Here is an 11,635-nt window from a genome sequence, read left to right as displayed (position 1 = left end):
TGCAGGCTGTTCAGATACCATCTTCTGCCTCTGAGCCTCCTGCGACCAGTCCCCTGCCCACCCCTTGTGTCATCCCTGTACCAGTTCCCTGCTTCTTGCTGCATCCAGCCCCTTCCCCAAACTCACCAGGACCTCCCTGACCCCGACACTTGGCACAGTCCCTCTTCCCCCATCAGTTCCTGCCCCATGCTGGCTCAGTGGGGCAGGGCCCTGCTCCAGGGGCCTTCCTGTAACCCTGCTCTGGCACTGCCCCTGCGCCCATTGCCCAGGCCAGGGTGCCCTCATGTGGCTCCTCTGGCTGCCTGGCTGCCCAGATTCCTGGCCAAGGGGTGCTGTGGAGTTGCCAGGTCTCCTCCTCTGCACTAAGCAGCAGTAAATGGTTTGGGGGGGGCGGGGGGGCACGTTGCCCTTCCTCTAGCTCAAGACCTCACAGCCTTAAAGAGCCAGGCCTTGGCTCTGACACTGCACCTGACTGGCCACAGAAGGGGGAGCCCAGATCAGGGGGACGGGGGCTCCCATTGTACTGCCAGGGGGAGCTAGAGAGACGCTTGCCCCAGCGCCCAAGAGAGCCTGTTGAGGGAGGAGCAGCAAGAACCTAAATTCGATCATTAACTGTGTGGGGTCCAGTGGGTTAGAGGGGGCTGGGAGCCAGGACTCCTGGGTTCTACCCCCAGCTCTGGGAGGAGGGGGAAGAGCAGGATCTCAGGATTTGTTCAGGGAACTGGGACTCCTGGGGCCACGGACTGATGTGCCTGGGCTGTGGGTGCGTCCCAGGGGTGCTAGCGCTGACCTGTCTCTCCCCGTGCAGGTGTGGACAAGGAGAACCTCACCAAGCTGATCCAACATGCCAACATCCAGCAGCAGAGCGACATCATAGACAACATGCAGTTCCTGGGCATCTCTCTCACGCCTGGGGTAAGAGACTGGGGCCAGGGGCCAGCAGCTGCACCCATGCCAGGGGGCAGATCTGTGCCGCACAGGGGAGCCCAGACCATCCTGGAGGTCAGGACCTCTATCTGGGGTGACTTCTTCTGCCCCTGCACAGGACCCTGGGGGTCAGGACCTCAGATCGCCAGGGAGCTGGAGCTGGTGACCACTGCATGGGGTGGCCACGTGGGGAATGGGGGGAAGCAGCTCTGTTCTCCCATCAGTCTCTCTCCCCTCCTCTCTCTCTCTCTCTCTCTCTCGCTCAGTGATCCATTCTGTTCTTTTCTCTGCCTCTCCCCTCTGCCCGGCTGGAGCGACTCAGGTGGGCCACACTCTCCCTGTCTGTGCCCGTTCCCACCCCACACCTCCTCCCTGCTGCCTCTCACCACCTCTCCCTTCCTCCCCCAGAGCGGGCAGCTGCGACCGGAGAGGAAGGCGCGGCTGGAGTCCACCTACCAGCTCTCCCGCTGGACCCCCATGCTCAAGGACATCATGGAGGTATCGGGCCATCTGCTTCCTGGCCTTGGGGGTGGGGGTCACAACTGGCAGGCTGGGCGGCAGGGGGTGGTTTGGGGTCAGCCATGCATAGAGCACTGCATATCCGCACCCCATTTCTGCGGATAGTGGATCGGCTGCAGATACAACCGTGCAGGGCTCTACTCCCCAGCAGCGCCTGGCCTGCGGCATCCGGCTCAGGCAGCCCGGGGGACGCAGGGCGCTCGGGGCCGCCAGCCCGCAGCCAGTGGCTGGGCAGCACGTCGGAGTCGGGGCTGTCCGGCACCCACTCGCCCCGCCGCGCTGCCTCCTGTCCAGCAGCTTGAGCAGCACCAGTCTCGCCGCCAGCTCCTGGGCAGCAGGATTTGGGATTGGAGTGGGCGGGGCCCCAGCACCCCACCCTCCACCCCACTGTGATGCAACATGCTCTGCTGCTGCCGTGTACGGTCGTGAACCCCCAGGAGCGGCATGTGATGAGAAACCCCTTCCCCCCAGCCCCCACCCCCTCCACACTGCCCCTTCTCCTCGAGACCCCGCCCCCTCTACGCTGCCCCTTCCCCCTAGCCCCCACCCCCTCCACACTGCCCCTTCTCCTCGAGATCCTGCCCCCTCCAAGCTGCCCCTTCCCCCCAGCCCCCACCCCCTCCACACTGCCCCTTCTCCTCGAGACCCCGCCCCCTCTACGCTGCCCCTTCCCCCTAGCCCCCACCCCCTCCACACTGCCCCTTCTCCTCGAGATCCTGCCCCCTCCAAGCTGCCCCTTCCCCCCAGCCCCCACCCCCTCCACACTGCCCCTTCTCCTCGAGACCCCGCCCCCTCTACGCTGCCCCTTCCCCCTAGCCCCCACCCCCTCCACACTGCCCCTTCTCCTCGAGATCCTGCCCCCTCTACGCTGCCCCTTCCCCCTAGCCCCCACCCGCTCCACACTGCCCCTTCTCCTCGAGATCCTGCCCCCTCCAAGCTGCCCCTTCCCCCCAGCCCCCACCCCCTCCACACTGCCCCTTCTCCTCGAGACCCTGCCCCCTCCAAGCTGCCCCTTCCCCCTATCCCCCACCCCCTCCACGCTGCCCCTTCTCCTCGAGACCCCGCCCCCTCTACGCTGCCCCTTCCCCCCAGCCCCCACCCCCTCCACACTGCCCCTTCTCCTCGAGACCCCGCCCCCTCTACGCTGCCCCTTCCCCCTAGCCCCCACCCCCTCCACACTGCCCCTTCTCCTCGAGATCCTGCCCCCTCCAAGCTGCCCCTTCCCCCTAGCCCCCACCCCCTCCACGCTGCCCCTTCTCCTCGAGACCCCGCCCCCTCTACGCTGCCCCTTCCCCCTATCCCCCACCCCCTCCACGCTGCCCCTTCTCCTCGAGACCCCGCCCCCTCTACGCTGCCCCTTCCCCCCAGCCCCCACCCCCTCCACACTGCCCCTTCTCCTCGAGACCCCGCCCCCTCCAAGCTGCCCCTTCCCCCCAGCCCCCACCCCCTCCACACTGCCCCTTCTCCTCGAGACCCTGCCCCCACCCCCTCCACGCTGCCCCTTCTCCTCGAGACCCCGCCCCCTCCAAGCTGCCCCTTCCCCCTAGCCCCCACCCCCTCCACGCTGCCCCTTCTCGAGACCCTGCCCCCTCTACGCTGCCCCTTCCCCTAGCCCCCACCCCCCCCACACTGCCCCTTCTCCTCGAGACCCCGCCCCCATCAAGCTGCCCCTTCCCCCCAGCCCCCACCCCCTCCACACTGCCCCTTCTCCTCGAGACCCCGCCCCCTCTACGCTGCCCCTTCCCCCTATCCCCCACCCCCTCCACGCTGCCCCTTCTCCTCGAGACCCCGCCCCCTCTACGCTGCCCCTTCCCCCTAGCCCCCACCCCCTCCACACTGCCCCTTCTCCTCGAGACCCCGCCCCCTCTACGCTGCCCCTTCCCCCCAGCCCCCACCCCCTCCACACTGCCCCTTCTCCTCGAGACCCTGCCCCCTCCAAGCTGCCCCTTCCCCCTATCCCCCACCCCCTCCACGCTGCCCCTTCTCCTCGAGACCCCGCCCCCTCCAAGCTGCCCCTTCCCCCCAGCCCCCACCCCCTCCACACTGCCCCTTCTCCTCGAGACCCTGCCCCCTCCAACTTGCCCCTTCCCCCTATCCCCCACCCCCTCCACGCTGCCCCTTCTCCTCGAGACCCTGCCCCCTCCAAGCTGCCCCTTCCCCCTAGCCCCCACCCCCTCCACGCTGCCCCTTCTCGAGACCCTGCCCCCTCTACGCTGCCCCTTCCCCTAGCCCCCACCCCCCCCACACTGCCCCTTCTCCTCGAGACCCCGCCCCCATCAAGCTGCCCCTTCCCCCCAGCCCCCACCCCCTCCACACTGCCCCTTCTCCTCGAGACCCCGCCCCCTCTACGCTGCCCCTTCCCCCTAGCCCCCACCCCCTCCACGCTGCCCCTTCTCCTCGAGACCCCGCCCCCTCCACGCTGCCCCTTCCCCCTAGCCCCCACCCCCTCCACACTGCCCCTTCTCCTCGAGACCCCGCCCCCTCTACGCTGCCCCTTCCCCCCAGCCCCCACCCCCTCCACACTGCCCCTTCTCCTCGAGACCCTGCCCCCTCCAAGCTGCCCCTTCCCCCTGTCCCCCACCCCCTCCACGCTGCCCCTTCTCCTCGAGACCCCGCCCCCTCCAAGCTGCCCCTTCCCCCCAGCCCCCACCCCCTCCACACTGCCCCTTCTCCTCGAGACCCTGCCCCCTCTAAGCTGCCCCTTCCCCCCAGCCCCCACCCCCTCCACGCTGCCCCTTCTCCTCGAGACCCCGCCCCCTCCAAGCTGCCCCTTCCCCCTAGCCCCCACCCCCTCCACGCTGCCCCTTCTCGAGACCCTGCCCCCTCTACGCTGCCCCTTCCCCTAGCCCCCACCCCCCCCCACACTGCCCCTTCTCCTCGAGACCCCGCCCCCATCAAGCTGCCCCTTCCCCCCAGCCCCCACCCCCTCCACACTGCCCCTTCTCCTCGAGACCCCGCCCCCATCAAGCTGCCCCTTCCCCCCAGCCCCCACCCCCTCCACACTGCCCCTTCTCCTCGAGACCCTGCCCCCTCCACGCTGCCTCTTCCCTGCAAGACCCCTTCCCCACCCACGCTAGCTGCTGCCGGTGAGGATGTGGATACAGGTAAGAGGCAGCTTGTGGATCGTGGGCTGATGCACATCCACATTTTTGTATCCGCGCAGGGCTCTAGGGCTCATCAGCGAGTCCTCTCCTGCTGCCATCCTTGGGGGTCTTAAATCTTAGACACGAGTGCAGGGGAGTTGTCTTACCCGGTGCTGAGATGCTGCCAGCTCTGGGGTGGGCCATGGGCGGTTTATACAGGGGTCCCTCACCGGGGCTGAATTCTTTGTAAGAGCGACAGGCAGCTGTTAACAGCCGCCCAGCAGCGCTGCCCCAGAGTCTAGGGCAGGAGGCGATCAGTGTGTGGGGCTGGAGGTGCAGGGGATCCAGGCAGCACACTGTCATGACTGGCACTGGACTCTGAATGGCTGGCAGGGTCCTTGGCCTAACCTCCAGCGAGGAGCAGCTGTGTGACGCTCATCTAAAGGATGAACTCCTGCTGTACAGTACTGGCCACTGACTGAGCGGGGAGAGCGCCCCCCGCAGAGCCCCCCGCTGCTCCCTGCAGTACAGCGCCCCCCAGCGCCGCACTGGGTCATAGAGCACCCTCTGCTGACTCACTCGCACCCCCCAGCACCCAGTGGCTTTTCCTTAGAGGTCTCCTATCCAAGCACTGCCTGGGCCCAAACCTGCTTAGCTTGTGAGAGGTGACATGGTCGCTCCTTCCCTTCACCTTTGCTGTGGGGCTGAGCCCCTCATCACCCTGTCCTGTGGGGCACTCCTCAAGGGGGTGGGGGGCACACTTAGTTGCCTTCAACCTACTGGCTTGGGGCTCCTCGAGGCCAAGAATTAACGCCCCAACCGGAGCTCCTGTCCCTGGCAGATCACAGGTGGGAGGCTCCCAGGCCCCTGCTCCAGCGTGGTGATGGTTCCTCCTGTGGGATTTTGGGGAAGGCAGTTGAGGCAGCCTCAATCCCATGCCTAATCCAATCGGGGCCCCCCGTGCGCCAGCCACAGCTTGGCAGGCCTTAAGCTTCCCTGTACAAGTCAATGCAGCGGACTAATGTAAAAGCTCCTATTATGTGGCATTAGGATGTATCATAGCCTGGGCCCCCTGAGTGGCTGGGACACACCTCATGGGGCAGGGCCTGAATCTGCCCGCAGCAGGGAAGGGGCACTGAGGGCAGCCCCCTGCCTCCCCCGCCCCAAGTGTGGGGCCCTGGATCCGGCTGCAGGAGGTCTCTGCCCTCCCCATAACAATGGATGGGTGGGAGGTCACAGCAGGGCATTGAGCAGCTGAGGGGGATGTAGGAAGATGGGGGGCATCACTGGATGCGTCAGCGTGCTCTTTGCTGGCTTCCCAGGCCCCACCCTGGAAAGGGGGCCCCAGGCTGCTCCCCCCAGGGACTGTCAATCATTCAGTGAGGAGCCATCCCAGCTCCACCGCCCCAATGGGGCCTGGCTTGGCCACCAGGTCCGAGGTTCCTGCTGCTTGGCCCCTGCTGATCTGTCCTCCCCCCTCCCCCCGCCAGGACATCCTTGAGGACAAACTTGACAAGAATCTGTGGCCCTTCGTGTCGGACCCGGTCCCTACCACCAGCTCCCAGGCTGCTGTCAGGTAAGGCTGAGCCTGGCTGGGCTGTGGGGGGCAGAGCCCTGACACACACAGCCCAGGGTGTAGGAGCCTCTGTGCCTGGGAGTGCATGGCCAGGGCCCTGCCCTCTCCAGGGGCGGGGGTGCCCAAGAGCCTGGAGCCCTGGATCCCTCTTACCATGTCCCCCGTACCCCAGCAGTCCCTCAACACACCAGGGCCCAGGATAGAGGAAAGGAACTGGATGAGCTTTAGACAGCACCCCCAGCCCAGGGCAGGTGCCACCCTCCCCTACTCCCTTCTGCCTGCTTTGGGACTCCTGTCTCAGTCCCTTGGGCAGGGCCTGCCCCCCATCCTCCTCCAGGCCCTGCCCTTCCATCCGGCTTTCCATCAGCGAGCCCCTGGTATCCACACCACCCCCTCTCCCCCCAGCCCCCGCTTTGGGCAGTGCCCACCCCTACACCTGGCATTCTCTCAGCGAGCCCCTGGTATCCACACTGCCCCTCTCTCCCCACAGCGCCCGCCTCAGGCATTGGCACAAGAACAAGCCAGCGACTGAGTACCGGACGGGCCCGCGCCTCATCATCTACGTGCTGGGTGGGGTGTCCATATCTGAGATGCGCTGCGCCTACGAAGTGACCCCGGCCACCAAGGGCAAGTGGGAGGTGGTGATCGGTGAGTGGGGTGAGTCCTGGGGGGAAGGGCAGCTGGAATGCCCGGGTCAGGGACAGTCGGGAACCCCCTGGGAGAGGGAGACCCTAGAACTGCCTGCCAGCACCCACAGGGCACCCATGCTACCCTCTGTCCTCCTGCACCCAGGGGTCTGGGAACAGATTTGCTTGCCCCACATGGCCTGTATCTAGACACCTGATCTCCTGGCCCCTGGCTCCCCAGGCCTCTCATTGCCCAGGGACCATGTGTGGGGGCCCAATCAGACACCCCCAGTAACACCCCTAGGGATATGGCTCACCACCTGGACACACCCCTCTAAGACCCAAGGGTGAGGATCACTGTCAGCATGTGGATTCTTGCCTGGCTGTGCAGGGTACAGCGGCACGAGGGGTGCGGTGCCAGGCCTCGGGGGGTGGGGGGGTAGGAGACAGCCCCTCCCCCCCTGCACTAGAGCAGGGTCCAGCTGCAAGGATGATGGAGATGGTGATGCCAGCCTCATACCCACCCCACTATACTCACTGCTGCCAACCACCTCTCTCTCCCCCAGGTTCCAGTCACATCCTGACTCCCAAGCGCTTTCTGGATGACGTCCAAACCCTCAACCAACTGGCCCCCGAGGAGGCCTAGAAGCAGCCCCCTTCCCCCAGAGACTCTGCCCCCCACAGCTCGCTGTCCCCAGCTCCACCTCCTCTTCTCAACAAGGCACCTTCCTCCCTACTCCTGGCTGTGGTGTCAGTTCTTGGGATGGGGGGAATGACCCCCAGACTGCTTGGCTGTTAGGGCAGGGGGCAGGCCAGGCTCCCACCCTCTGGCACAGCCTCTAGGGCTGTCACCCTTTGTGCCCCATGGCCACCCTGCCCCGATGGGATAGGGGGAGAGTCAGGCTCCGTTATCTATCAGCTTCAGACATTCCTACCTCCCCTGCCTGGGTCCCAAAGCACAGCCCCTCCCCCTCCGCCTCCTGTCACCCCTCTGCCAGCATATGAGGGGGGGAGAGCAGCACTTCTATTGCAGGCAGTTGGGGAGGGCAGGGGGCTGGAGGGCACTGACTTGGCCACCAGCCATGGGTTGGGGCCTGGGCTGAGCCAGGTTTGGCGCAGGGATGGCCTGGCTGGGTGCGCCGTTTGTGATCATCTGGGCCTGGCCTAGGCCACATTAGGCTAGCCCCCCTTCAAGCCCAGTGCCCCTGGCTGGTTCACGGGAGGGAGGGAAGGCGCGGGGAGGGCAGGCCAGCATGTTAGCCTCAGAGTGCCCCAGGCTTGGCAAAAGAGGATCCCAGCCTTCCAGGGGGCTTGGAAAATGCCCAGCAGCACCCGTGTGACACAAAACCTCAATAACAGGCACCCAGAGCGGGAGTGACTCACATGATTTGGGGGCAGAGCTGGGCATGGAACCCAGGAGTCCTGCCTCCCAGCCCCTGATCTAACCCCTAGACCCTACTCCCCTCCCAGAGCTCAGCACAGAACCCAGGAGTCCTGCCTCCCAGCCTGCCCTGCTCTGCCCATCCTTCTCTCCCCTCATACTCCTGCTAATAATTGCACACGCAGCCTGCTGGGGAATGTGCCCCGGAACAGGTCAGTCACTTCGAGCCCAGCAGCCCCTGTTTCCCCTGCCCCCTGGGCCAGCTCCTGTCTCCCTGCTGGGCAAACGAGCACTGCCAGCGCTGCGTGCCTGCTGTGGACGGGGTGAGAGACTCTGGCACCTCGGATCTGCCGCTCGGGCCCAGCCCCAATCTGCTCAGTGCGGAGCTTTCCATCCCTGATCCCCGTGGGGAATTATCAGCCACAATTAACAGCCATTTAGATAATTGCTGCGCGGCTGCCAGGCAGGATTGGCGGTGGATTGGGGGCATGGAATTAAAATGCTCCAGCGGAGACACCTGCCCAACTGTGGGCTCGCCAGCTCCCACCATGGCTGCCCTTACAGCTGGGCTGCCACCGGGGCTCCATGTGCACCCCAGGCCTGCACCTTGAGTAAGGGGAACCCCAGCCACACACACAAACCCTCAGCCTGCCCCCAGGTTGCAAGCTTGAGACAGCCAGCCATGGGCCTGGTCAGTGCCAGACGGGAAGGTGGGTCCAGCATGATGCTGCCCTGGCTCTGCCACGCTCTGCCCCAGGCCCTGGTGAGGGCAGCTGGAGAGGGTTGCACACATCAGCCCATGCAGTGGGCCTGGGGGAGCTGATCACTGTGCTGGTCCCAGTCCTGGGGGCTGGTGGGAATGGGGTGCCAAGATGCCCCTGTCTCCCAGTGCCAGGGCCCCCAAGACCTTTGGGCCTGGATTGGGTGGATCATGACTAAGGCGGAGCTTGGATCCAGGGCCAGGTGAGGCTGTACCAGGTTTGCAGAAGGGCTCAGCCTGCAGAGACCTGCATGCAGACCCTGCTGGAGGGAGAGTGTTTGGGGCAGAGCGGGATCACTTGGGGGGCTTATAGCAGGGATGGGGGGAGGCAGTGGGGTAGCAGGAAGGGGGGAGGTTTACAGTAACTGCAAGCTGTATACACTGCATGGGTGGGGGGGTCAGGAGTGATTTGGGGTGGGGCAGTGGGAGGCAGGAGGTGGGGGTGGGTGACACCCCCATGCAGTGGCAGTGCCCCCTGTAGGCAGCACTGGTGCATCCGATGAGCCCTAGAGCAAATATTATCTAAAGACCGGAGTTAAACAAACCCAGGCTGAGCCAGCCCTGCCCCCGACCTGCCCATCCCTTGTGGGTGTGGACTGCAGCCCGGTGCCCCCTGCCCTGGGCCTGGCCATGCTGGGGGCTGAGTGATCCCAGAATGATGCCCAGTGCACACCCCTTCTCCCGGGCAGGGACCCAGCATCTTATCCCCCAGCCCTCCCCAGAGTCGGCCCCCAACCTTTGGGGCTGGGCAGGGGGCAGGGAAGGCGACCGGCCTGAGCCAAGTTCACAATTATGCAACCAGCCCATGTGACGCTGCTTATCATCTTACCGCGGAGCCCAAAGCCGGCTCACCCGCCACTTTAGTGGCATTTCATTGCCTGAAATTAAATCTCATTTCCTAATTACTGGGTGAGCTCCAGCTGCTGGGCTGGGCTGGGCTGGGCTTTAAGAAGGGGGCAGCGTAGTGTGATCAGCATCAGTTACAGAGACAGCGTATTGGAGAGAACCCCCCCAAAGCCCAAGACCCCCCTCACCACAGCCAGCCCCCCAGGCTGCAGCTAACAAGGCCCACTCACCTCCCTCTGCCCTGCAGGAAACTCAGCCTGGCTGGTTCCTACAGGACCCATCCAGCCCAGTATCCCCTCTCCCTGCTATGCTGGCTCTGACCAGTGTCATTAGGGTGATCAGACAGCAAGTGTGAAAAATTGGGACGGGGTGGAGGGGTAAAGGAGCCTATATAAGAAAAAGACCCAAATATCGGGACTGTCCCTATAAAATCAGGACATCTGGTCACCCTAAGTGTCATGTGGTATGGAGCAGCTCACAACGTGGGTGCCAACCTTAGGGCAGCCCCAAAACTGGCTGGGTGTTCTCAAAAGAGCTTATAGCAACCAGGTACTGGCTGTGAATTCCTCCAGCCCTGCAACGGCCACAGACAGTCCCCTGAGGCACCCGGTCTAGCAAGCCGGCCTTAGCGATAGACAGGCCCAGGTTTAGATTCCAAAAGGCAATAGAAGCTGCTGTAACATCCAAGCTCTGTTTCTCTTTCCGGGCTAACCCCAGCTGAGCTGCTTGGGGATCCCTTGCTTATGCTTCGAAATCTTGCCCTCCCCAAGTGCCAAGCTCGGTAGTGCTACAGCTCCTTCTGGCCAGGCATTTTATTCCTTTTTCCCAGAGCTCAAACTGATGGAACAAGTGTTGGCGCCTGGCTCCCCTTCAAGGAAGAGAGCCTAAAATAGAAGCCCTTGTATTAAAGGCCTGGTACAAGGTCTAAGCTAAAGTAGGGGCAAGCTTTGCTAATATAAAGCAAAAGTCAGGCTGTGAGCAAACGTCAGGCTCTGCCCGCTTGCACGTTCCCAGAATCTGGCAAGCACGGCACTGATATTGCAGAAAGACGCATTCCTGGAAAGCGTTAGGCACAAAGTACTCACACAAACACATTCCAGAAGCGTGGTACAAAAACCACAATATCAAGAATGGCACAAAAACATTCCCCAAGGATAACAGGAACACACTGAGCCCTCCTAAAAGATAAGGTCAAATAGCAATGTAATAAATAAAAATGTTTTAATCAAACCAACATATACAAAAAAGTGGACAATAACTAGCCAGGTTATCTAAGTCAGAGGGGCAGCTTGTTTGTATCAGGGTATCTCTGAGAGAAGTCTGATTTAAGGGATGTGCCACAGTATGTATTTTTTGTACCTTTTTCCATAAGAAGTGGCAATGCATTGAGTCATTGGGAATTATACTTAACAATAAAAAAAATAAAAAACATTTTTACATGTTTTTACAGTAGAAACAAAGTATTGCTTTCTTAAATGAATTTAAAATACATTTGAAAAGAAGAAAATATAAAGAAGAGATGAATGAGTAAGCAAACGATAATAATATTTAAGAATGAAATGCCTATTATTCTTGTATTTTAAAATACTACATGTTATTAAAAATAAAAAGTGTAATATATTCATGTTGAAGTATACAATGCAACAAGCAATATTTTAAAGAATATTTAACTACATTATTTATTACTAATTAGGTAGTAATTTCCAAATGGCTTCTTGATCTTCTCCATAGTCTTTGGTGTTGGATACACAAACTCTGGTATATAATGCGGATCGATAACTTCTCATCCATGCTTTAACATATGGTATTGGGTTCCAGGAACTTAATGGTTTTCCCAACAAATTGACGGTCATAAAACTTGAGATATGTGTAATTGTTAAATTTGCCCTTTTATCACTACAAATAATATTCATCAAC

General features: G+C 61.9%; 1 protein-coding gene across 4 annotated transcripts; it reads left to right on the top strand.

The window, feature by feature from the left end:
- The first annotated feature begins 475 nt into the window (after nt 1-475).
- Nucleotides 476-9,165, top strand: LOC119846129 (syntaxin-binding protein 2-like). Of its 4 annotated transcripts, none has more exons than XM_038379337.2 (6): nt 476-578; nt 809-915; nt 1,336-1,425; nt 6,020-6,105; nt 6,596-6,762; nt 7,298-9,165. In XM_038379337.2, the coding sequence occupies exons 2-6, from the start codon at nt 883-885 to the stop codon at nt 7,375-7,377; spliced, it is 456 nt and encodes a 151-aa protein (XP_038235265.1). In that variant the 5' UTR covers nt 476-578; nt 809-882; the 3' UTR covers nt 7,378-9,165. The 4 variants fall into 4 exon arrangements, with proteins under 4 accessions (XP_038235265.1, XP_038235266.1, XP_043362230.1 ...); XM_038379338.2 differs by having other exon boundaries at nt 6,596-6,753; nt 7,298-9,164; XM_043506295.1 differs by lacking the exons at nt 476-578; nt 809-915 and adding an exon at nt 1,106-1,249 and having other exon boundaries at nt 6,596-6,753.
- Nucleotides 9,166-11,635: the final 2,470 nt, after the last annotated feature.

Source organism: Dermochelys coriacea, chromosome 20 (assembly GCF_009764565.3).
Source record: "Dermochelys coriacea isolate rDerCor1 chromosome 20, rDerCor1.pri.v4, whole genome shotgun sequence".
Classification (NCBI taxonomy): domain Eukaryota; kingdom Metazoa; phylum Chordata; order Testudines; family Dermochelyidae; genus Dermochelys; species Dermochelys coriacea.
Note: the sequence above shows the minus strand (reverse complement) of the source record. Positions and strands in the feature narration are given on the sequence as shown.